This window comes from Rana temporaria, chromosome 3 (genome assembly GCF_905171775.1).
Source record: "Rana temporaria chromosome 3, aRanTem1.1, whole genome shotgun sequence".
Taxonomy (NCBI): Eukaryota; Metazoa; Chordata; class Amphibia; order Anura; family Ranidae; genus Rana; species Rana temporaria.
Window position 1 is genome coordinate 15,558,862 of NC_053491.1, and position 27,503 is coordinate 15,586,364.

At 45.6% G+C, this 27,503-nt stretch overlaps 1 protein-coding gene across 2 annotated transcripts in view; it reads left to right on the top strand.

Moving 5' to 3' along the window:
• The window catches only part of LOC120931125 (cartilage intermediate layer protein), a 106,174-nt gene that overhangs the window by 62,301 nt on the left and 16,370 nt on the right, over positions 1–27,503 (top strand). Inside the window, exons 3-6 of one of the 2 annotated variants that reach the window (XM_040342289.1) lie at positions 1,345–1,437; positions 1,593–1,862; positions 14,516–14,701; positions 23,702–24,010. In XM_040342289.1, coding sequence (XP_040198223.1) covers positions 1,345–1,437; positions 1,593–1,862; positions 14,516–14,701; positions 23,702–24,010 — 858 coding nt within the window. The remainder of the gene's footprint in view (positions 1–1,344; positions 1,438–1,592; positions 1,863–14,515; positions 14,702–23,701; positions 24,011–27,503) is intronic. The other variant, XM_040342290.1, reaches the window with a different exon arrangement.

A 27,503-nucleotide genomic window follows, 5' to 3' on the forward strand; every position in this document is an offset into this window, starting at 1 on the left:
AGGCTGCATTGAAAAACCAGATGGACCATGGACGGTGAGCTGATTCAGCGGTTCAAAGGGCCACTTGACTGGACTTGACTGGCCCCCCAGGCTTAAGGCTGCCAGCCCTCCCCTGGATACACCGTCGTATCTCTTCTGAGAATCTGGCCCACAGTAGGTTTAATTTTCGGGGTAGGTCTTACCATGTAATGTGATGTCTTCTCTCCCCCTCTCTCTGCCTAACAGGAATCCCCAGTGAGAACTGAGTTAAAATGCTTGTAAATTCCTATACTCCGCTCTATTACAGTAGTATACAGTATAATGTACAATGTGTGTGTTTCTGTAATATAATTGTGGCAAATACCTTCGTTATAGCGCCGCTCTGCGCTTCTGTGACCCGCCGGAGCTCTCTTCCCCTTCAATTATATTACAGAAACACACACATTGTACATGGATTTTACAAGCTTTTTAAACTAGGCCTTAATTTCGGGGGAAGGCTTATATTGCAGCCGTCCTTGAAAATAATGCTAGGTCTTATTTTCGGGCTAGGTCTTATTTTCTGGGGAAAACACTGTATATACTGTATATACTCGAGTATAAGCCGAGTTTTTCAGCACATTTTTTTGTGCTGAAAATGCCCCCCTCAGCTTATACTCGAGTCACCTTTTTGCGCCTGATCTCCCGGACTTTGGAGACCTGGTAACGGCCGTAGGTCCCCTGGATCCCAAACTTGGCACACTTATAGCCCCACTCTTCCTCTACAAGTGTGCAAAGTTTATTGTCCGGGGGACCTACGGCTGGGGAGCACCGATTTTTCAAAGCCGGCACCCCTTCCATAGACTCCCATGTTAAACGGTCATTTCTCCGGTAACTTTGGGGACCGGTCGGCCGTAGGTCCCCTGGACCCCAAACTTGGCACACATGTTCTCCTCTACAAGTGTGCAAAGTTTGCTGTCTGGAGGACCTACGGCCGGGGAGCACCGATTTTTCAAAGCCAGGCACCTCTTCCATATACTCCCATGTTAAACATAAGTCTAGTCATGGACACAGTGAGGCATTGGCACAGTGAGGCATGGGCACAGTGAGCCATGGGCACAGTGAGGCATGGGCACAGTGAGGCATGCACATGGACACAGTAAGGCACAGTAAGGCATGCATATGGACACCCTAGGCTTATACTCAAGTAAATATGTTTTCCCAGTTTTTTGTGGTAAAATTAGGTGCCTCGGCTTATATTCGGATCGGCTTATACTCGAGTATATACGTTATCTGTCTTTGTAAGGATCTATTAATTTATCAAATTAAAACAGATATAAACCATTTATTTTTTTCCCCTGGGCTGATATCCTTTCATTTATACTCTAGGATCTCGCAATAGCGATGGCGTGCTGAATCACTCCGCAAGAAGAATTCGAGTCGGCAAGAAAGGTCTCAGCCCTCTAGTGAAGAAAAAAGATGGTATAAAAAAACATCACTTCTGTGTTGTCACTGTTTTGTGGTTCATGAATATTCTTTTTAGCGCTATCTATAAGCATTGGTTTCCTGTGTGTGCCTTGTCAATGGACATTACTTCCCCGTTCACCTAATCCTAATCCATGTCCTATAAATTTCAGAGTTTCAGGAGTGGACAACTTGGTTCAACATTGACCACCCAGGTGGCAATGGAGACTATGAACGTCTTGATGCTATCAGATTTTACTACCCAAGCCGAGTTTGCCAAAAGCCCCTCCGCATGGAGGCTCGGACCACAGAGTGGGTGCCAGCAGGCAAGACAGGAGAAGTGGTGCACTACAGTCTGGCCAGGGGCTTCTGGTGCATCAATAAGGAGCAACCTGAGGGCAAAAACTGCTCTAACTATTCCGTTCGTTTCCTGTGCCCAGTGGGTGAGTCCCCCCTCTGTTATTTCACTTATTTACAAAAGTGGTTGGTTCTCTTTTTTTTGGTCACACAGAAAACATTTAGCAAAACGTAGTTTGCTGCTTAGCATTTCTATATACGGTATACTAAAGCTGAATTCCAGGAGATACAAACATCCAGGCATGCTTTTAATCTATAAATAGTATTACATTATTATTTTTATATGGAAATAGCATAAGGAACTGAAGCGGTCTTGGTATCAGCCTCCTGTGATCCCCTGCACAGCAGCACTCTGGCTGGGGAAGGGTGTAGCAGTACTCTGAGCCAGGACCCTTCTGTTTTGCTTTTCGTGATTCTTTCTGCTTTAAAAGTCCTCAAAAATGACTAGTGCTGCTCCTTTGTCTTGAGCACATGACTGTGCAAGTCCTTTTTCCCCTCCCTCTCCTTCCTGTAGCATCACTTGTTCTGAGATCATAAACCAGTCCAACAAGTTAATTAGCCTATGATTAGGAAAAGCCTAGCCAGGGCCGATCCTAGGGTCATAGGCATCTGGGTGCAGAAATATTTCTGGCGCCCCCACATGGGCGTTGTCATTTTACTAACTCCTCCCCTTTACATCTCAATATACATCACATCTGTAGATTGACTAGGCGCAGGAATGGGCAGGGGCTGTGTATCCTATGCAATCTATCATGCCATAAAACATCTAGAGCAGGGGCAGCCCAGAGCACGTGTAAAGGGATGCTGGGGATGCCATCCCCTAGCACACAGCACACTGAACACTGTGACTCACCTTGATTCTCTCTCTGTGCAGCCTGAGATAGAGATGGGAGTGGGAGGCATTCCAACTGGAGTTGGTGGAGACAGTGCGGGATCCAAGACTCTCAGTGTTAGGAATTCATTCCTGCACATCAGCACTCAGCAACCACTGAAAACTAGAACTCTCATGTCAGGAAGAGGAGCGGCCCCTCCCCCGAGCACTGCCAGGCTGGACGGGCTGCCCGATGCTCACACATCAGTTCTGGACGGACACATACCTATGCTCAGAACACTAGTTCTGGACGGACACAAACAAGGAGAGAAGGAGGGAGGGGAGAACTCTGGCACTTCGGCGCCCCCACCTCTGCAGGCGCCTGGGTGCAATGCACCCTGTGCACCCTGCCTAGGATCGGCCCTGAGCCTAGCTTCTACTTATATTTATGCTATGAAAAAACACTAAAATAGCCAAAAGCAACGCAACTTCTGCTTTGCACCTCATCATAGCACCTCCTAGTGGTGGTTGATAAGCCATTTCCCGCACTAGAGTGTCTGTGGGGTTAAAGAGGCCTGGAAAGAGGAAAATTATTGCTGGACTCGCAAGGCTATCTTATTGGTTTTACTATCTTAAGGGGTAAATCCACTTTTGTGGGGGAGAAAACCAGCAAATAGAAAAAAAAAATAATAATATAGCATATACAATAGCGACACAAGACATATTGTAATTGAATATTATTTAAAATGACCTTTCCTTTTCAAACTGCAGCTCTGTATTTCTCTGTAAAATGCAATATGGCAACCTGGAGGTGTTCTGTATACAGATGATATACAGAACACCCCCCAGAAATCTAATTTCCTGCTTGTGCTATTGGCTCACTGATTTTCCCAGAAGTCTGCATTAAGATACAAGTCATATTTTTGGCATCATCTGCAACAAAAATGTCATGAGTAGTGGATATTGATATGGAGTTGTCCTTATGTTTTCCCTAGGCCTGACAAAAGGGGCATTTTTTGGACCCCTGAAATGTACTGGATAAACTTTGGATTGTCCCCCTGACTTTTTTTTTTTTGGAGTAAAGAAGTACAATTCATGAGACATTACAACCAACTTCTTTAAAACCAAATACATTTTATTTTACATAAATAGTCAAAATTACTAAAAAAAAAAGGGGGGTCAAAAAAGACACTCAAACTCATAGTAGGCCCCTCTTAATGGACACTACACCTCTATTAGGAGGTCACTTCTACCTAAAGATACCTCCAAGGATAGTATGAAGGTGTAGAACACCGGGCTCTCAACATGTTTCGTCATCACCCGCTTCTTCAGAAGAAAGGAAATGGGGGAACCAAACACTAAAAATCATGAAAAACATAAATATATAGCATAATATATTAATGACACACATTATGCATATCATGCTACTATTTGCTTAAAGAAATGGTATAGAAGATCTTTACCTCAATAACTGATCCAAGTAGGTCGGCAAACAAAGGAGGCACCAAGGCAAATTCCTCTGGGCGAACTGGGTAAAGATCGTCTATACCATTTCTTTAAGTGAACAGTTGCATGATATGCATAATGTGTGTTATTAATATAATATTATGCTCTATATTTATGTTTTTCATTATTTTCAGTGTTTGGTCCCCCCTTTTCCTTTCTCCTGAAGAAGAGGGTGACCGTGATGAACCGATCGTGTGTACAGGGCATAAGGGCCCGGGCTCAGAAGGGGCAGGAAGAGTATGGTAGAAGCATGGATCAGCCTGCTGGGCAGTGTAGCTGGGAAGTCTAGCTGACCATGTTCCTGGTACCCATGGGCAGGTCCTTTGTCTTCATTGTTCAGTATATTGGCAATTTGATGCCTACCCAGACATACTGGTGATATTATTGTATGAATAAGAAATTGTATTGCTACTAAAAAAGTCAATGTAAATTTTGCTATAATTTCTTTAAAACTTTAACATGTTAAAAAAAAAAAATCCACGCATGCTCAGAATCAAGTCGACGCATGCTCGGAAGCATTGAACTTCATTTTTCTCAGCACGTTGTTGTGTTTTACGTCACCGCGTTCTGACACGATCGTTTATGGACACAACAGTCCATAAACTGCACAGCAATGTCCATTGCAGAACAATGATGTCCCACTTGGATGGGGAGTTTCCACAGTGTACCCCCCATCAGGGGAAGGCCAGTACATGGAGCTCCTACATCTTGGGACTGGAGGCCCCCAGACCTTCCTACGGGGACACAGATAAACTGAACTTACTTCTTGCAGTACGCCTATCTCTACTCCAACCAACCTCTATCCTCCAGCCAGTTCTATATATAACATGTTCCAGAGGGGGACCCCTAGTGGTAAAAGATGTGCCTGCAGTTCACACAAAGAAATAGGGGTTAGCAGTAAAGGGAAATTATCTATTTCTGCCCTGACACCCCTCTACATCAATAGGGCTAGATTCAGCAATGATTTACGCCGGCGTATCTATAGATACGCCACGTAAATTCAGAGCTGCGCCGACGTATCTTCTTTCTGTATTCAGAAAGCAAGATACGCCGAAATTAGCCTAAGATCCGACTGGCGTCGTATCTTAGGGTGCATATTTACGCTGGCCGCTAGGTGGTGCTTCCGTTGTTTTCAGCGTAGAATATGCAAATGACCTAGATACGCCGATTCACAAACGTACGTGCGCCCGGCAGAATTTTTTTACGTCGTTTGCGTAAGTCTTTTCCGGCGTAACGTTGCTCCTGCTTCTATGAGGCGTACGCAATGTTAAGTATGTCCCGCGTCGAATTTTGAATTTTTTACGTCGTTTGCGTAAGTCGTTCGCGAATAGGGCAGGACGTAATTTATGTTCACGTGGAAACCAATACGTCCTTGCGGCGTACTTTGGAGCAATGCACACTGGGATATGTACAATCACGTTGGGTCACCACCCATTTACATAAAACACGCCCCCCTCATACTCATTTGAATTAGGAGCGCTTACGCCGGCCTCATTTACGCTACGCCGCAACTTAGGAGGCAAGTGCTTTGTGAATACAGCACTTGCCTCTCTGATTTACGGTGGCGTAGCGTAAATACGATACGCTACGCCGCCGTAACAATGCGCCCGGCTACCTGAATCTAGCCCTTAGTGTGCAGCACCTTCTTCACTGCACCAGCGGAGGTCGGACCAATCTCTGTTGCATAAATACATAGTTCAGGGCTTGATTGTGCTGTATTGTAGGGGCTTCCTGGAGCTGAAGATTGGCTTAACAGATAATCAAATCCCGTGGCAGGTAAAACAGTTCACATATGCATTGCTGTGTTTTTGGCTGTATGCCTGGAGTTCAGCTTTAAAGGGTAACTCTGCTTTTATCAAAAAATGATCACATATACAGGTGAAACTCTAAAATTTGAATATCGTGCAAAAGTTCATGTATTTCACTAATGCAACTTAAAAGGTGAAACTAATATATGAGAGGGACTCATTACATGCAAAGAAAGATAGTTCAAGCCGTGATTTGTCATAATTGTGATGATTATGGCTTACAGCTCATGAAGACCCCAAATCCACAATCTCCGAAAATTAGAATATTACATGCAATCAATAAAACAAAGATTGTACATAGAACAATATCGGACCTCTGAAAAGTAGAGGCATGCACATGTACTCAGTAGACATGTGCACACTGAAATATTTTGTTTCGTAATTACGTTTTCGTCCGAAAAATAAATTTATTTAGTTACTCCCGAAATTCGTTTTTATTTATTTCGTTTTTCGTTAAAAAATGCATTCGTCCGAAAATCAAAATTAAGGTTGAATCTGTCATTGAAGGCTTATGGTGTCTGTCGAATGTTCTAAGAAGAAAAAAAAGAAAAAAAAAGAAGATTCTATAGAATCTTTAAAAAAAAAAAAAATTCGACACTTCATGTCTCTCTATGTCGAATCTTTTCTCTCTATGTCGACTCTTCTTCATGTCTCTATAATGTCGAATCTTTTCTCTCTATGTCGAATCTTTTCTCTTTATGTAGAATTATATTGGACTAATAGAGTTAAGGTTAGGCACAATTAAGGTCGAATCTGTCACTGAAGGCTTATGGTGTCTGACGAATGTTCTAAGAAAAAAAAAAAGAAAAAAAAAGAAGATTCGACAGAATCTTTAAAAAAAAAAAAAAAATCGACACTTCATGTCTCTCTATGTCGAATCTTCATGTCTCTCTATGTCGAATCTTTTCTCTCTATGTCGACTCTTCTTCATGTCTCTATAATGTCGAATCTTTTCTCTCTATGTCGAATCTTTTCTCTTTATGTAGAATAATATTGGACTAATAGAGTTAAGGTTAGGCACAATTAAGGTCGAATCTGTCACTGAAGGCTTATGGTGTCTGTCGAATGTTCTAAGAAGAAAAAAAAAAGAAGATTCGACAGAATCTTTAAAAAAATAATAATAATAATTCGACTCTTCATGTCTCTCTATGTCGAATCTTCATGTCTCTCTATGTCGAATCTTCATGTCTCTCTATGTCGAATCTTCATGTCTCTCTGTCGAATCTTTATGTCTCTCTATGTCGAATCTTCACGTCTCTCTATGTCAAATCTTTTCTCTCTATGTCGACTCTTTTTTATGTCTCTATAATGTCGAATCTTTTCTCTCTATGTCGAATCTTTTCTCTTTATGTAGAATAATATTGCACTAATAGAGTTAAGGTCAGGCGCATTCAACCGCAACGAAAACGAAAATAAAGCATTTGTTTATGTCGGATCTTTCGGTTTTCGTTCTCTGTGCTTTCGTTATCGTTTGTTAAAACGATAACGAAAATACCTGAAATTTGGACAAAAATGCATTCGGACGAAAACGAAGGCACATGTCTAATACTCAGTACTTGGTTTGGGCCCCTCAATGCGGCGTGGCATGGAAGCTATCAGCCTGTGGCACTACTGAGGTGTTATGGAAGACCAGGATGCTTCAATAGTGGCCTTCAGCTGTTCCATTGTTCGGCCTCATGTCTCTCATCTTTCTCTTGGCAATGCCCCATAGATTCTCTATGGGGTTCAGGTCAGGCTAGTTTGCTGGCCAATCAAGCACAATAATCCCATGGTCATTGTACCAGGTTTTGGTGCTTTTGGCAGTGTGGGGGAGGTGCCAAGTCCTGCTGGAAAATGAAGTCATCATCCCTATAGAGCTCGTCTGCGGGAGGAAGCATGAAGTGCTCCAAAATCTCCTGGTAGACGGCTGCGGTGACCCCGGACTTAATGAAGCACAGAGGACCAACACCTGCAGATGACACGGCTCCCCAAACCATCACAGACTGTGGAAACTTCACACTGGACTTCAAGCATCTTGCAGTGTGTGCCTCCCCATACTCCGGCTCCTTGGTTTCCAAATGAGGTGCAAAATTTGCTCAGAAAAGAGAACTTTGGGCCCCTGAGCACCAGACCAGGTGTGTCTTCCTTTAGCCCAGGAAGACGCTTCTGACGTTGTTTGATGTTCAGGAGGCCTGACAAGAGGAATACGACATTTGAAGCCCATGTCCAGGATCCGTCTGTGTGTGGTGCTCTTGATGCACCGACTCCAGCCTCAGTCCACTCCTTGTGAAAGCCCCCAACACTTGTGAATGGCCTTTCCTGACAATCCTCTCCAGGCTGCGGTCATCCCTGCTGCTTGTGCACCTTTTTCTTCCACACTTTTCCCTTCCACATAACTTTCTATTAATGTGCTTTGATACAGCACTTTGGGAACATCCAACTTCTTGAGGCTCTCCCTCCTTATGGAGGGTGTCAATGATGGTTTTCTGCACAACTGTCGGGTCAGCAGTCTTTCCCATGATTGTGATTCCTACTGAACCAGACTGAGAAACCATTTAAAGGCTCAGGAACCCTTTGCAGGTGTTATGGCTTCATTAGCTGATTAGAGTGAGACACTTTGAGCCGAGAATATTCCACCTTTTCACAATATTCTAATTTTTGGAGATTGGGGTTTTGGGGTTTTCATGAGCTGTAAGCCACAATCATCACAATTATGAGAAATCACGGCTTGAACTATCTTGCTTTGCATGTAATGAGTCTCTCTCCTATATTAGTTTCATCTTTTAAGTTGCATTTGTGAAATAAATAACATTTTGCACGATATTCAACTTTTTCGAGTTTCACCTGTATTATTGCTACACAAGCAATATTTGTATGCAATGTTATTAAACAATACCTTCAATTTACACCTAACTATGACTTTAAAAACTGACCAAATGTTAAATATTGTTCCCTTGTACCCCCGGAAACTGGAGGAATTGTGTACACTGTATGGGGTGTATTTAATTTAAAAAAAAATCACATAGTAATTCATCCGGGGAAAGTGCATATGCATTAATTCTGTGCGAACAGGGCAAAAAAAGCAATGATATTAGGCTATTCCCTGTGCTGGTTGATTGATTTTTTTATTGATTTAAAGCAGGGGTCTCCAAACTTTCTCAGCAAAGGGCCAGTTCACTGTTCTTCAGACTTTAGGGGGGCCGGACTGTGCCCAGTGGGGGAAAACAATGCCCCATTTTTGGTATTAGGGGGAGAAACAGTTGGTGACAGTGGAAGGATCTAGGCCCCATTGTTGGTAACAGTGGAAGGATCTAGGCCCCATTGTTGGTAACAGTGGGAGGATCTAGGCCCCATTGTTGGTGACAGTGGGAGAATTTTTGGCCCCATTGTTGGAGACAGTGGGAGGATCAAGGCCCCATTGTTGGTGACAGTGGAAGGATTTATGGGCCTCATTGTTGGTGACAGTGGGAGGATTTATGACACCATTGTTGGTGACAGTGGGAGGATCTAGGCCCCATTGTTGGTGACAGTGGAAGGATTTATGGGCCTCATTGTTGGTGACAGTGGGAGGATTTATGACACCATTGTTGGTGACGGTGGGAGGATCTAGGCCCCATTGTTAGTGACAGTGGGAGGATTTATGAGCCCTATTGTTGGTGACAATGGGAGGATTTTTGCCCCATTGTTGGTGTCAGTAGAAAGAGCATCAAGGGCCGGATACATGGAAAGCAAAGGGCCGCATCTGGCCCCAGGGCCGCAGTTTGGAGACCACTGATTTAAAGCAGTTCACTGATATGTATTACAGATGTGTGTTTACCTGTTTGCCTCTGCTTATGCTTTAGTGGCGCTGGCTTAAATTTTCCTTTTTATGCAGATAAAGTAACCATAGGTGTGCGCAGCCTATTGCATTAGGGTGTGCACGCGAAAGCTCAAACACGCATGCATGCCTACATATATATGACCCCGGCACATTTATCTCACTGCCGGCATAGTGAAAGAGAAGAGTGTAATCACTTCTCTCATGGCAGAGCTGGTAAGAGGGAGATCTTTCCCATGTGCCTGCTGCTACACAGAGTGATGATACTAATGCGCATGGGGTGATTATGTGCCTGGACACAGCCGGCACACCCTGTGCGCATGCCTATGAAAGTAACTATAAGATAGCGGGCAAACAAAACGATTTCTGATTAGAAACTGTGTTCACCTCACATATCCAAACACATGCAATGGAATATTATAAGGAGTGAATTTTTCTTGCATGTGATTGGATGATTAAATTGAACACAAGTTCCGATTACATCACACTTCAGTAAAACATTGGGGGGTTATTTACGAAAGGCAAATCCACTTTGCACTGCAAGTGCAAAGTGCACTTGAAATTGCACTGAAATTGCACTAGGAAGTACAGTCGCTGTAAATCTGAGGGGTAGATCTGAAATGGGGGAAAGCTGTTCTGTTTTTTTATCCAATCATGTGCAAGCTAAAATGCTGTTTTTTTATCTTACTTGCATGTATCCCTCGGATCTACAGCGACTACACTTCCAAGTGCACTTTCAGTGCAATTTCAAGTGCACTTTGCACTTGTAGTGCAAAGTGGATTTGCCTATAGTAAAAAAAAAAAACACTGTCAAAGTGTATGATGTTGTGCTACATTGTTCTTTAATCTGCACAGCTTTAAGGGTTTAACCACTTGCTTACTGGGCACATAAACCCCCTTCGTTCCCAGGCGAAATTTCAGCTTCTGGCACTGCGTCTCTTTAACTGACATTTGCGCGGTCGTGCAACGTGGCTCCCAGACAAAATTGACGTCCTTTTTTCCCCACAAATAGAGCTTTATTTTGGTGGTATTTGATCACCTCTGCGGTTTTTATTTTTTGCGCTATAAACAAAAAAAGAGCGACAATTTAAAAAATATATATTTTTTTTTACTTGTTGCTATAATAAATATCCCAATTTTTTTTTAAAAAAACTATTTTTTTTCTCAGTTAAGGCCGATACGTATTTTTCGACGTATTTTTGTAAAAAATAAATAAAAATCGCAATTAGCGACTGGTTTGCGCAAAAGTTATAGCGCCTACAAAATGGGGAACAGAATTATGATTTTTTTCATAATTTTTTTTACTAGTAATGGCGGAGATTTGCGATTTTTATTGGGACTGCGATATTGCGACGGACGTATCGGACACTTTTGACACAATTTTGGGACCATTCACATTTATACAGCGATCAGTGCTATAAAAATGCACTAATTACTGTATACATGTGACTGGCAGGGAAGGGGTTAACACTAGGGGGTGAGGAAGGGGTTAAATGTGTATCCTAGGTGTGTTCTAACTGTGTGGGGGGTGACTGGGGGAGGTGACCGATGCTGTGTCTCTATGTAAAGGGACACAGATCGGTCTCCTCCCCTCTAACAGCACGTGGAGCTCTGTGTTTACACACAGAGCTCCACGTCCCTGCTGTTACCGACCGTGTCACCGACGATCGCGTGTACCCGGCGGACATCGCGGCCGCCAGGTACACGCATCAGCTCCCCAGCGATGCGGCGGCACAGTGGTTACCCACCGCGCGCCCCCCAGTGGCGCCCGCGGGTAATGCTTTCAAATGACGTCCAAAGACGTCCACTTGGCACCTGAGAACCGCGCTGTTGACGTCTTTTGTCAATAGCGCGGGTCTCAAGTGGTTAATTTGATTTGAAGTGGGGGGGGGCTTAAAAATGCATGGTGGGTGTCACCAAGGGTTCTCACTCATGTAGGGGGGCTCCAGAATGTGTGTCACATTGGTAAAAAAAATTGTCACACGTATAGTTTGAGGGGCTCCAGGATATGTGTCTCATTGGGAGAATAATGACACTCATGTACAGTAGGTTGAGGAGCTCTGGGATGTGCGTCTCACTGGGAAAGAACTGGCACTCAAAAAGTTTGAGGGGCTCCAGGATGTGTCTCTCATTGGGAGAAAACTGGTACTTCTATAGTTTGAGGGACTCCAGGAAAAATGTCTCATTGGGAGAAAGTTGGCACTCATGTAGGTTGAGGGGCTATGGAATGTGTCTCATTGGAAGAAGACTGGCATTCATGTAGGTTGAAGGACTCTGGGATGCATGTCCCATTGGGAGAAAACTGGTACTCAAGTAGGTGGAAGGAATCTGCGATGTATGTCTCATTGGAAGAAAATTGGCACTTAAGTAGGTTGAGGTGCTCTGGGATATGTGTCCCATTGTAAGAGAACTGGCATTCTGGGACTCTGGGATTTGTGTTTCACTGTGAGAAAAGTGTCACTCAAGTAGGTTGAGGGGTTCTGGGACATGTGTCTCACTGGGAGAGAACAGGCACTCAAGAAGTTTGAGGGGCTCCAGAATGTATGTCTCACTGGGCGAAAACTGACACTTATGTAGGTTGGGGGCATTGGGATGTATGTCTCATTGGTAGTAAACTGGCTCTCATGTAGGTTAATTGGCTCTGGGATGTGTGTCCCATTGTGAGAAAACTGGTACTCAAGTAGGTGGAAGGGCTCTGGGATGTATGTCTCATTGGAAGAACATTGGCACTTAAGTAGGTTGAGGTGCTCTGGGATATGTGTCCCATTGTAAGAGAACTGGCATTCATATAGGTTGAAGGACTCTGGGATTTGTGTCTCACTGTGAGAAAACTGGCACTCAAGTAGGTTGAGGGGCTCTGGGATGTATGTCTCATTGGGAGAAAATTGGCACTGCAGTAGGTTGAGGGGCTCCGGGATGTGTTTCTCATTGGGAAAAAATTGGCGCTCAAGTAGGTTTAAGGACTCTGGGATGTGTGTCCCATTGTGAGAAAACTGGTACTCAAGTAGGTTGAAGGGCTCTGGGAAGTGTGTCTCATTGGGAGAAAATTGGCTCTTAAGTAGGTTGAGGGGCTTTGGAATGTATGTCTCATTGGGAGAAAATAGGCACTGCAGTGGGTTGAGGGGCTCTGGGATGTATGTCTCATTGAAAGAAAACTGGCACCCAAGTATGTTGAGGGGCTCTGTGATGTTCGTCTCATTGGGAGAGAACTGGCATTCATGTAGGTTGAGGGGTTCCGAGATGTATGTCTCATTGGGAGAAAACTGGCACTCATGTAGGTTAATTGGCTCTGGGATGTGTGTCCCATTGTGAGAAAACTGGTACTCAAGTAGGTGGAAGGGCTCTGTGATGTATGTCTCATTGGAAGAAAATTGGCACTTAAGTAGGTTGAGGTGCTCTGGGATATGTGTTCCATTGAAAGAAAACTGGCACCCAAGTTTTGTGAGGGGCTCTGTGATGTTCTTCTCATTGGGAGAGAACTGGCATTCATGTAGGTTGAGGGGTTCCGAGATGTATGTCTCATTGGGAGAAAACTGGCACTCGTGTTGGTTAAGGAGTTCGGAGATGTATGTCTCATTGGGAGTAAACTGGCTCTCATGTAGGTTAATTGGCTCTGGGATGTGTGTCCCATTGTGAGAAAACTGGTACTCAAGTAGATGGAAGGGCTCTGGGATGTATGTCTCATTGGAAGAAAATTGGCACTTAAGTAGGTTGAGCTGCTCTGGGATATGTGTTCCATTGTAAGAGAACTGGGATTCATATAGGTTGAAGGACTCTGGGATTTGTGTCTCACTGTGAGAAAACTGGCACTCAAGTAGGTTGAGGGGCTCTGGGATGTATGTCTCATTGGGAGAAAATTGGCACTGCAGTAGGTTGAGGGGCTCCGGTATGTGTTTCTCATTGGGAAAAAATTGGCACTCAAGTAAGTTTAAGGACTCTGGGATGTGTGCCATTGTGAGAAAACTGGTACTCAAGTAGGTTGAAGGGCTCTGGGAAGTGTGTCTCATTGGGAGAAAATTGGCTCTTAAGTAGGTTGAGGGGCTTTGGAATGTATGTCTCATTGGGAGAAAATAGGCACTGCAGTGGGTTGAGTGGCTCTGGGATGTATGTCTCATTGAAAGAAAACTGGCACCCAAGTATTTTGAGGGGCTCTGTGATGTTCGTCTCATTGGGAGGGAACTGGCATTCATGTAGGTTGAGGGGTTCCGAGATGTATGTCTCATTGGGAGAAAACTGGCACTCGTGTAGGTTGAGGAGTTCCGAGATGTATGTCTCATTGGGAGAAAACTGGCACTCGTGTAGGTTGAGAGGCTCTGGGATTTGCCCATCATTGGGAGAATACTGGTATCAGTTTTTTCCAAGGTTCGTAAAGCCTGGTATGGGTTCTGGAGCCCGTAGATTTGCTAGATTATTGCGTGGGATGAAGCCTCCAGCCCTGGGTACACATTTTGCTGGCAACCAACATCATGATTGTGCAACCCATGTTAGAATCTTCCTGTAAGGAACCATTTATATATAAAAGTGGACAAGAAAGCCCTGAAACATACTCCAGTGGCTGGACTGAAGTTGATGAAAGGTTCTACACTTCAGATGAACCCCGATACAATTTATTGCATGACGATTCTCGGCCCTGTTAGTAAATCAACCAAAATGTGTCTGTGTTCCACTTTATAGAGATCCTAGGATGAAGCAGTTGCCATTTTCTGCCACCAACTATTTACATATTTTCCTTTCTTTTATTTCCTTCTCTCTGGATATTGTAGGTACATGGATATTCCAATGTATATCTCTATAACAAAACATGTCCATTTGTTTCAGTTTTAACAACCTCTCTCCCAAAAGAACCTTGGTCAGAATGGTCAGCTTGGAGCGAGTGTTCCGCCAAATGTGGCAGCACAGGCATGCAGATCCGGAGAAGGACGTGCTTAGCAGAGGACCATTGGCAAGAACACTGTAATGGCCCCACAGAGGAGGGACGCAGGTGTACTGGGCAGCCATGTACAGGTAATCGAGAGTCGGAAACACACATACGATTTTATATCTGCAACTGCTGAAGAATTTACTATATCATGATGAGATTACGTTTTTCTTTCCATTCAAAAGTATTCCACATCCACGCCCAGATCTTTGTTCTGAGTGCAGATATGGAATACCTTTACTTGTTTGAGGAGTCCCAGTGGCGGTGCGTCCATAGAGGGCGCCGGAGTGCCGCCCCCTCTGGCTCTCGCACCGCCACTCAGAGGCATTGCTAGGGAGGTGCGGTCCGCACCGGGTGACACCCTTATTTTTTTTAGCTGACATGCCCAGCCTGCCCTGTGCAATCCCAGCCTGCCCTGTACCACCCCAGCCTGCTCTGTGCCACCCCAGCCTGTCCTGTACCACCCCAGCCTGCCCTGTATCACCCAGCCTGCCCTGTACCACCCCAAACAGCCCTATACCACCCCAGCCTGCCCTGTACCCCCCCAAACAGCCCTGTACCATCCCAGCCTGCCCTGTACCATCCCAGCCTGCTCTGTGCCACCCCAGCCTGTCCTGTACCACCCCAGCCTGCCCTGTATCACCCAGCCTGCCCTGTACCACCCCAAACAGCCCTATACCACCCCAGCCTGCCCTGTACCCCCCCCCAAACAGCCCTGTACCACGCCAGCCTGCCCCGTACCACCCCAAACAGCCCTATACCACCCCAGCCTGCCCTGTACCCCCCCCCCCCAAACAGCCCTGTACCACCCCAGCCTGCCCTGTACCACCCAGCCTGCCCTGTACCACCCAGCCTGCCCTGTGCCACCCCAGCCTGCCCTGTACCACCCCAGCCTGCCCTGTGCCACCCCAAACTTTCCCATGCCACCCCAACTTGCCCTGTGCCACCCTAACTTGCCCTGTACCACCTCAATCTGCCCTATGCCACCATAACTTGCCCTATACTACCCCAACCTGCCCAATGCCACCTTAACTTGCCCTGTACCACCCTAACCTTTCCCATGCCATCCCAACTTGCCCTATGCCACCCTAACTTGCACTATACCACCCCAAAATGCCCTGTACCACCCTAACTTGCCCTATACCACCCAACCTGCCTTACCGCAACCCTAACTTGCCCTATACCACCCCAAACTACCCTATATCACCCCAACATGCCCTATACCACCTTAACCTGTCCTATACCACCCCACTACACCAACCTGCCACTATACCACTCTATACTACCCTAACCTGCCACTATACTGCCCTATACTATCATTTACAGGGGCTGGTTTGGGGTGCTGCCCGTGCGCTGCCTGCTTGGTGCTGGGCAGCCTAGACAGAGGGGGGTGACACCATGTTTTACCGCACCGGGTGACACCAACCCTAGTGACGCCACTGCCGCCACTGATTACAATACATAGATTCATGCATTGCATGAATCTATGTATTGTTGCCCCTGCCGCCGACTAATCAGATGGCCGGCCGGATGGTGAGCGCCGGCCATCTGAATAACGGCAGCTGGTTGGCTGTGTGGAAGTGCCTATCAGGCTGTATTTGGCTTCCAGATACTTATCTAAGGGACGTACGGGGGGTGCGTTCCTTGGATAAGACTGACAGGCCTCTCAGCCAATCAGGTGCACCAGGTCTGGTTACCGGTAACCTGATTGGCTGAAGCGCCATCGAGGGCGGGAGAAGACATCGAGGGACGTGGAAAGAGGATGGCCGACCCCAGAAAGGTAAGTGCCGGGCGGAGGGGGACAAAAAAATTGGCACAGTGACAGTGGCGACAATGGGCACAGTGGCGACAATGGGCACAGTGGCAGTGGAATCAATTGGCACAGTGGCGACAATCGGCACAGTGACAGTGGGATCAATTGGCGCAGTGGCAACATTTGGCACAGTGACAGTGGCATCAATTGGCACAGTGGCGACAATGGGCACAGTGGCAACAATTAAAGGGCACAGTGGCATCAATTGGCACAGTGGCGACAATTAAAGGGCACAGTGGCACAGTGGTGACAATTGGCACAGTGGCGACAATTGATGGGCACAGTGGCTTTGTTTGATGGCATGGCACAGTGGCTGCGTTTGATGGCATGGCACAGTGATGACAATTGATGGCACAGTGGCTGTGTTTGATGGCATGGCACAGTGCGACAATTGATGGGCACAGTGGCTGCGTTTGATGGCTTGGCACAGTGGAGACAATTGATGGCACAGTGGCTGTGTTTGATGGCATGGCACAGTGGTGACAATTGATGGCACAGTGGCTGCGATTGATGGCATGGCACAGTGGTGACAATTGATGGCACAGTGGCTGCATTTGATGGGCCCAGTGGCTGAATTTGATGGGCACAGTGAGGCTGCAATTGTTTTTTTTTTTGTTTGTTTTTTCGTTTGCGCCCCCCCAAACATTTTGAGCACCAGCCGCCACTGTTGAGGACCCTTTGACTGGCCAAAGAATATTTCCTCCTGGCACCAGGCATTTACTAAGGTGTGCGCCCCAGATACTTTGAAGCTTCCTTTCCACCAGCATGGCATTTGTTGCACTCTGTCACATAAAAGGACATTTATTTGTAAAAAGAAAGTTGGAGGGGGTGTACAGTGCCTTGAAAAAGTATTCATACCCCTCAAAATTTTCCAAATGTTCTCATGTTACAACCAAAAACGTAAATGTATTTTTTGGGGATTTTATGTGATAGACCAACACAAAGTGGCACATAATTGTGAAGTGGAAGGAAAATGATAAATGGTTTTCCATTTTTTTAAACAAATAAATGTAGCACTGCCCCCATTGGAGCTGCTGGATTCGTTTTGGGTCTTGCACGTTACCTCAACGTTCGTTGTCTAGGGGAAGAAAGTCTGTAAAGAACCCCAATGTCCACACAAGTTGTAAAACCTTTAGCTGTTAGGTTTTATTTTTCTCATAACTTGCAAGAAGGATGGAGGAGCAGGGGAAAGTTCAGGTGCATAGCACAGATCACTGGGGAAAACTTCTAAGTTCCAATTTACATACCTCCCAACTTTCTGAGATGTGAATGAGGGACACCTATCAGCAAAAGTATGCAGGCATAGGGCACACCCCTTGCCACACCCCCTTAAAGGAGAATCATACAAAAAACAAGATTATGTAAACCCAGTACTTCTTTACAACTACCATTTCTTTATATTGTCTTTTGGAATTTACTAGGGTTGTCCCGATACCGATACCAGTATCAGTATCGGGACCGATACCGAGTATTTGCGGGAGTACTTGTACTCCCGCAAATACCCCCCGATGCCTAAATAGAATACTTGCCCCCCCCCTGCCGTTGTATATCGCAAAGCCGCCGCCGCTGCCGCGTTAATCACCGCGCGGGGAACATTAGAGTCAGCTTTCGTTTGAATAGCTGTTTTCCCCGCCGCGCATAGACACTCCCCCTTGCTCGGGATTGGACGGATCTGTCCAATCGCGAGCAAGGGGGAGTGTCTCTATACACAGCGCGGCAGGGAAAACAGCTTATTCAAACGAAAGCTGACTGTAATGTTCCCCGCGCGGTGATTAGCGCGGCGGCGGCATCATTTAGGTACGGGGGACATGGCTGCATGTGGGGGGACATGGCTGGATATGTGGGGGACATGGCTGCAATATGTTTGGGGACATGGCTGCATATATGGGGGACATGGCTGCAATATGTGGGGGACATGGCTGCATATGTTTGGGGACATGGCTGCAATATGTTTGGGGACATGGCTGCAATATGTTTGGGGACATGGCTGCAATATGTTTGGGGACATGGCTGCGTATATGGGGGACATGGCTGCAATATGTTTGGGGACATGGCTGCAATATGTTTGGGGACATGGCTGCATATGTTTGGGGACATGGCTGCATATGTTTGGGGACATGGCTGCAATATGTTTGGGGACATGGCTGCATATGTTTGGGGACATGGCTGCAATATGTTTGGGGACATGGCTGCGTATATGGGGGACATGGCTGCATATGTTTGGGGACATGGCTGCAATATGTTTGGGGACATGGCTGCAATATGTTTGGGGACATGGCTGCAATATGTTTGGGGACATGGCTGCAATATGTTTTGGGACATGGCTGCAATATGTTTGGGGACATGGCTGCATATGTTTGGGGACATGGCTGCATATGTTTGGGGACATGGCTGCATATGTTTGGGGACATGGCTGCATATGTGGGGGACATGGCTGCATATATGGGGGACACGGCTGCAATATGTTTGGGGACATGGCTGCAATATGTTTGGGGACATGGCTGCATATGTTTGGGGACATGGCTGCAACATGTTTGGGGACATGGCTGGATATGTTTGGGCACATGGCTGCATATGTGGGGGGACATGGCTGCATTTGGGGACACATTAAAAAAAAAGTATCGGTATTTGGTATCGGCGAGTACATAAAAAAAAGTATCGGTATTCGGTATCGGCGAGTACATAAAAAAAAGTATCGGTACTTGTACTCAGTCCTAAAAAAGTGGTATCGGGACAACCCTAGAATTTACAAATGCAGCAATTTAGAAATCAGAAGAAATGTTTAGCGCTGGGAAACACTTTTTGATAGCTAAAAAGTGCATTTTATATACATTTATATAGATCAGACCAAAATGAGGGACAAATGAGGAGGAATGAGGGACAGAGGGACATTGCTCCAAATCAGGGACAGTCCCTCAAAATCAGGGACAGTTGGGAGCTATGAATTTAGTCACTCACCACTTCCTCTCGAGTGGGTATTGCTCACCCAAATAGGCCCCTCTCCCATGGCCTAGCAGCCGGAATGAAGCACGAACAACGATCAGTAACAGTCTCTGCCACAGACTGGTTGCAAACAAAGTGAACAGTCCGGAATCCTCTGCCACAGGATTTGGTACCCGGAGATCCAGCCTTACAGTCTTAGAGCCTTTAAGCCAACCCATAACTGTAAGGCCTCGTACACACACGAGGGGACATACGAGGGGATACGCGGTGACGTGGCCGCGCCGTCGCCGCGACGATGGAGCGTCGACGTGCGCGACCCTGGAAGGTAAATGCTTCCACGCATGCGTCGAATCACTTCGACGCATGCGAGGGCTTTCGGCCAAGCGGACATGTCCGGTGAGTCGTACAGACGACCGAATATGTCCGACGGACAGGCTTCCAGCGGACATGTTTCTTAGCATGCTAAGAAACATTTGTCCGCTGGAAACCTTTCCGATCCGCCGGAAAATTGTCCGGTCGGCCATACACACGACCGAACATGTCCGCGGAAACTGGTCCGCCGGACCAGTTTCAGCGGACATGTTCGGTCGTGTGTACGAAGCCTAAGGTTTTGTAGAGTACGGTGCATCCTCCAATAAGGTTACCAGGCCTCTCCCAAAGTACCAGCCTTCCGCTCGGTCCTTTCCGGGAAAGGTCTTCCCCTGGTTTCCTCCATTGAGTGGCTTCTTCCCTCAGGACAGACAGCACAGGATCACCCTCCAGAGCATAGGCCCCAGTCTGGACAACGGGGCCTACCTGGTGGGAACGCAGCCTCGGGCCAGCATGGTCCCGAGGACAAAAATCATGCAGCACATACCTGGCGCCAGGAGGGCCACGAGGCGGAAAAGGGCCCCAAAAAATGGCTTCTGCCCCTTGAGTATCCTTCCCCAGCATGCCCAGTGGGGAGACCACTCCCACTGGGCTGTTCGCGAAGAAAGACACTCAATACACCCTGACCTGCTTGAGATCCAACACTGGCCCATGGTGGCAACGCCACCCATAGGAAAACAAAGGGAAATCCCTCCAAGCACAGTCAGAGCTGGAACAGGGGCTGATTTAGCCTTAATTAACAAAGTCTGAGCTAATTATCAGCTCACACTCACTAAATTTGAACATTGGTCATCTGGAGCAGGGCGCTACATAAATATGTGAAAAGTGTGGCCTGCATTCATATTCAGCCCCCTTTACTCTGATACCCCTAACTAAAATCTAGCAGAACCAATTGCCTTCAGAAGTCACCCAATTAGTAAATAGAGTTCACCTGTGTGTAATTTTATCTCAGTATAAAATACAGCTGTTCTGTGAAGCCCTCAGAGGTTTGTTAGAGAACCTTAATGAACAAAGAGCCTCATGAAGGCCGAGGAACACACCAGACAGGTCAGGGATAAAGTTGTGGAGAAGTATAAAGCAGGGTTAGGTTATAAAAAAAATCTCCCAAGCTTTGAACATCTCACGGAGCTTCTGTTCAATCCATCATCCGAAAATAGAAAGAGTATGGCACAGAGGCGATTCAGTTCGCATGTGCCGCGCTATATAAGTTTTTTTTTTTTTTTTTTTTTTTCATTCATTCAACTGCAAACCTACCAAGACACCTAAACTGACCGGGTCGGGCAAGGAGAGCATTCACCAGAGACCCAAATATTACATAAGTATATATATATATATTTTTTTTCAGACACCCTAGAGAATAAAACGGCGGTCTTCACAATACTTCATGTCACACCGTATTTGCAGTGGTCTTACAAATACAATTATTTTTGGAAAAAATACAGGTTTTTAAATAAAAAAATAAGACAACAGTAAAGTTAGCCTAATTTTTTTCTATATTGTGAAAGATAATGTCACGCCGAGTAAATTGATACCCAACATGTCACGCTTCAAAATTGCGCCCGCTCGTGGAATGGCGACAAACTTTTACCCTTAAAAATCTGCATAGGTGAAGTTAAAAAATGTCTACAAGTTACCAGTTTTGAGCAGGGCCGGCGCTAGCGCAAGGCAACATGGGCACTTGCCTTACGGCGCCAGCCCCGGCGGCCCCTCCTCTCTTCTCGTCCATTCCCATTTGCTTGTGACATCATCTGGGATGGACGAGAAGAGAGGAGAGGCCGCCGGGTCAGCGTGACATGAGAGAAAACTTATCACAGATGCTTCCTGCATACTGGCTGCCGGGTAAACGCTGTTCCCCAATGTGCTCTAATATGTCCCAATGTGCTCCAATATGCCCCGATGTGTGCCAATATGCCCTGATGTGAGCCAAGTGCCCCGTGCCCTGATGTGCCATGTGTCCTGATGTCCCGTGCCCTGATGTCCTGTGCCCCAGTCTGCTGTGCCTCAATGTCGTGTGCCCTGATGTACTGTGACCTGTGCCCTGATGTGCTGTGCCCTTTACCCTGATGTGGCCTGGTGTGCTGTACCCTGATGTGCTATGCCCTGATGTTCACTGTGCTCTTATGTGTCCTGATGTGCTGTGCCCTGATGTGCACTATACCCTGATGTGTTGTGCCCTGTGCGTGCGTGTGCGCCAGGGGGGGGGGGGGAGGGGCTCAAAATGCGCCTTCGCCTGAGTTGGCAAAAAAATTTGAACCGGCCCTGGTTTTGAGTTACAGAGGGGGTCTTTTGCTAGAATTATTGCTCTTGCTTCAAAGATCACGTCGATACCTCACATGTGTGGTTTTCATATGCGAGCACGACTTGCGTATGCGTTCGGAATGTAAGCATCGCTTGTAATAGAAAAAAAGCACGACAGGACCTCTTAAATGTGAGATCTGTGGTCAAAAAGACCTCAGATCTCACATTTACACTTAAAAGCAAAAAAATTTTATAAAAAAAAAAAAAAAAGTATCCTTTAACCCCTTCCATACAGGGCATTTTCACCCCCTTCCTGCCCAGACCAATTTTTAGTTTTCAGCGCTGTTGCACTTTGAATGACAATTGCGTGGTCATGCAACACTGTACCCAAACTAAATCTTTTTTCCCCCCACAAATAGAGCTTTCGTTTGGTGGTATTTGATCATCTCTGCGGTTTTTATTTTTTGCGCTATAAACAAAAGAAGAGCGACAATTTAAAAAAAAAAAACACAGTATTTTTTACTTTTTTATTTAATAAATATCACAATTAAAAAAAAAAAAAAAAAGCATTTTTTTCCTCAGTTTAGGCCGATACGTATTCTTCTACATATTTTTGGTAAAAAAAAAATCGCAATAATCGTATATTGATTGGTTTGCACAAAAGTTATGGCGTCTACAAAATAGGTGATAGATTTATGGCATTTTTATTTTATTAATTTTTTTACTAGTATTGGTGGCGATTTGCGATTTTTTTACTGTGACCGTGACATTGCGGCGAACACATCGGACACTTTTGACACGTTTTTGGGACCATTCACATTTATACAGCAATTAATTCTATAAATATGCATTGATTACTGTGTAAATGTGACTGGCAGGGAAGGGGTTAACCACTAGGGGACGTTGAAGGGGTTAATATGTTCCCTAAGGTGTGTTATAACTGTAGGGGGGAGGGGACTCTCAAGGGGAGGAGACCGATGTGTGTTCCTCCGTACTGGGAACACACATTGGTCTCCTCACCGCTGACAGGAGGTGGATCTGTGTGTTTACACCCCATCATTACACACACAGATCCACAGTCCTGCCGTGATTAACGACAATCGCGGGCACCCGGCGGCAATCGCGGCCGCCGGGCACGCGCGCCGGGTCACGAGCGCTGCCGCGGGCGCGCGCGCTCTAGATCGCCGGGAATACAGGACGTCATATGACGTCCACCCGGATCGGCGAGGGGTTCCTGCCGCCGTCATTTCACAATGACGCGGTATGAAAGTGGTTAAGGCCATTGGGTGGAACAGATGTTTGACGTCGCTTCTGTCATCCAATGGTATGGAGCCGAGTGGGGGCCATCTTTCTCTCACTCAACTTCATGCCTCAGAGGGGAAAGGACCCAATTGTCTCCACTGCTACTGACAGCTTCAGTAAGCGTCAGAGACCACTGGGGAGCGGCGGGAGGGGGGGGCCTCTCGCGCCCCTGATAAAATCTTGTGGCGAATCCACTGCAGAGACCACTTTTATCTGAAAGCGGACTGCCCGCTGTTTAAAAAGATACCTATCTGCTGGCGTAACCCCGGTATTTAACGTCAAAGAGCCGACGTATAATGACAGCGGTCCGTAAGTAGTTAATCACTTTGTTTGAGAAGGGGTGGGATAAGCGTAGGTTAATTTTTATTATATTTATGAACTGTACTAATGTGTCATTTCTTATTTCTCTTGTACTGGACAGAATGCAATATGAGCTGTCCTGTAGGTAAAGCGAGTGCTGACTGCAGTGTCTGCGAATGCAAAAACCAAGTCTTGTATGGCACAGTAACACTTCCGGATGGAGCTCCTGCTGTGGGCGCAAACGTCTATATCATCTCTAAAAAACCCAAACTGAAAGCTATATCAGACTCCCTGGGGAAGTTCCGAGCGGTGGGATTGTGTCCTGACAGCACACTACAGCTGAAAATGGAAAAATATTCCGTGGTCAACCTGAAGATACCCAAGAGTAACAGCACCTCCGACTCTATCGCCGTCACATTGAAGAGGAAAGGTGAGATTGCTCCTCTTGTCGATATCTGGGGTATGAACCTCGGTGGTTCCCAAAGGGGCGATTATCATTTTGGTAAATGGGGTCTAATGGAGCCCTGAAAGTTTTCCGGGCTGCATGCTCATTGCCCTGGAGCAGTGGTTCTCAACCTCAGTCCTCAAGTACCCCCAACAGGCAATTTTTTCAGGTTTTCTTTTACTTTACTGTGCCATCTTCTCCACTGACACCAACAATGGGGCACTATTTCTCCCACTGTTACCAGTGGCATCACTAAGGGGGGCCAGAAGGGGCCCTGACCCCCCCCCAACATTATGCTGTGCCCCCCCCCCCCCCCCTCAATTAAAACACCTTTTGTTTCTATATCTAGTGGTGTTACGACCCTGATTCTGAGAACACTCTGTCTCAAGTTTAGACTCCAGCTGTAGAGGCCTATCAGAATTAACCACCAGCTCACTCTCACTGAACTATAAGAGTATGGGGTCTATATCATCATATCCTCTGATTGGAGCAAAACATGTAGTAATAGTTTAATACTTGTTAAACTATGTTGTAACCTTTATCTAGAGAAATAAAAAGGATAAGTCTTTAGTAGGTGCTTTCTGAATATATAGGTAGTGAATTTGAGTCATAGAGAAAATTAGCACTCTTGATATAACATATAGAAAGAAGTCCCAATATAATTAGAGCAAGTATCTCAACAGTTAATATGCATTTCTGAGAGAGTGAGAAGGAGATAGCCCAGAGTATGGGTAGCAACACTATCTGTGTGGCAAAATAGTCTTTAAACACAAGCAGTTTAAGAGGTAGTGTGGACCAGGTCTGTTTGCACAGGAGTAGATGGTAATCCCAATATGCAGTAATATGCTCTATATACTTATGCAGTTTAAGAGGTAGTGTGGACCAGGTCTGTTTGCATAGGAGTAGATGGTAATCCCAATATGCAGTAATATGCTCTATATACTTATGCAGTTTAAGAGGTAGTGTGGACCAGGTCTGTTTGCACAGGAGTAGATGGTAATCCCAATATGCAGTAATATGCTCTATATACTTATGCAGTTTAAGAGGTAGTGTGGACCAGGTCTATTTGCACAGGAGTAGATGGTAATCCCAATATGCAGTAATATGCTCTATATACTTATGCAGTTTAAGAGGTAGTGTGGACCAGGTCTATTTGCACAGGAGTAGATGGTAATCCCAATATGCAGTAATATGCTCTATATACTTATGCAGTTTAAGAGGTAGTGTGGACCAGGTCTGTTTGCACAGGAGTAGATGGTAATCCCAACATGCAGTAATATGCTCTATATACTTGCGGTTAGGAGGTAGTCTAGACTGGGAAAGTTAGCACAGGTGCAGAGCTGGTGGTCCTTCTATCCAGTATAGTAATGAGATCTGGATGCAAGTGTCCCACAAGTGAACTTCAAGATTGCTATGGGTTGGTGGAGGGTCTCCAGGTGGCGGCAGGGTCCAACAGGAATATTCCAACACCCTGCCGCCAGTGCTGGAGGTTTAAATAGCCCGGTCTCCCATGCACGCCGAACGCCACACACTGGAACGCACTTCCGCGTTCCAGCGTGGAGCGCAGACGTCCGCGTACCGGAAGTGACGCGGATGTCTTCGTGAATGGAGCGCAGCTGTCATAGTAGGTAAAGCTGCGCTCCTTGTACACAAATTAACGCTAATAGCGTTACATACTCCCCTCCTCAAGGGGACCCATCCGGGGCGCCTAATAGGAGATGGTTTATCAGGATATTTGTGATGGAACTGCTTAATAAGTCTAGGGGCATGAATATCTGATGAGCATTCCCAGGAATCATCTGTGGGAGAATAGCCTTTCCAACGAATCAAGTATTGAATGGAAGAACCTCTCCTCCTAGAATCCAAAATCTTCTCTACTTGATATTCAGTCTCACCAAAAACTTGAACTGGTGGAGGAGGTTGTGGATCTCTGTTTGGAAAAGGGTTTGGTTTGTAAGGTTTAATTAATGAAACATGGAAGGATGGATGAATCTTCCAATCGGAGGGTAAAATTAATCTGACAGCATTATTATTGATGATGTGGGAAATTGGAAAAGGTCCCGTGTACTGACGGCCAAGTTTCTTTGAAGGAATCTTGAGTTGAACTGGACCCATCAATAAAAGTGAGTTACACTGGATTTTGCTTAAACACACAGGGAATTTTATTTGATTCTACAATACTTGAATCTATAAAGTTGCCGCAGGCTCCGCTGTCGACCATTGCTTCAATGGAAATCTCTTCTTGATCCCACTGTAGAGTAAGAAGGATAAAGATATATCGATTAGATGTGGAAAGGGATGAGTCTAATTTATTAATGTGGGAAAATTTACCTTCAGAGTTTTTCTTAAGTAGAGGACAGGTAGAGACGATGTGGTCTGGAGCTGAACAATAAAGACAAAGATTATTGGCTCTACGGCGTTGCTTTTCTGCTGGAGTCAAAGGTCCTCTTATAGTTCCAAGTTCCATTGGAGACTCTTTTGAAGGCGATCTGAATCTCCTGAAGGAAGTAACTGGGTATGTGTTTGCACGTTCCGCCTTTCTCTCACGCAGACGGCGATCGATAGTCACTGATAGGTGCATGAGATCTTCTAGAGTATCAGGAAGCACAACGCGAGCAAGCTCATCCTTCATAGCCTCTGATAATCCCAAACGAAATTGATTTCTAAGAGCAATCTCTGACCATTGGGTCTCCCTGCTCCAGCATTTAAATTCTGAAATAAAGTCCTCCACAGGCCTCTTTCCCTGTTTGAGGGTTCTGATTGAATTTTCAGCTGTTAGCTGTTTGTTAGGATCTTCATATAAGAGAGACATCTCATTAATGAAAGTATCAAAAGCTCCCAAAAGATCTCCATGTTCTTCTATGTATGTATCAGCCCACACTCTGGGTTCACCTCTGAGATAGGTAATTAAAGTGAGGATCTTTATTCTATCAGAGTAATAAGTGCGCGGACGTAATTCATACATCAAACGGCATGAACTAATGAATTGTCTATAATTCTTCCTTTCACCAGAAAAAAGTTCTGGTGGGCAGACCTTAGCTTCAGGTCTGTCTCTAGCATGTGCATGATTGAGATTGCGTAAGGTATCATTCTGAACACGCAATTCATTCATGTTAGCAGTCAGGTTATCCACTCTTTGAGAGAGTGTAACTAAATGATTCGCAAGTTCAGCTGGATCCATCTTGAATGTTCTCTTTTTTTTTTTTTTTTTTTTTTTAAAGGGGTTGGAATATTATGTTACGACCCTGATTCTGAGAACACTCTGTCTCAAGTTTAAACTCCAGCTGAAGAGGCCTATCAGAATTAACCACCAGCTCACTCTCACTGAACTATAAGAGTATGGGGTCTATATCATCATATCCTCTGATTGGAGCAAAACATGTAGTAATAGTTTAATACTTGTTAAACTATGTTGTAACCTTTATCTAGAGAAATAAAAAGGATAAGTCTTTAGTAGGTGCTTTCTGAATATATAGGT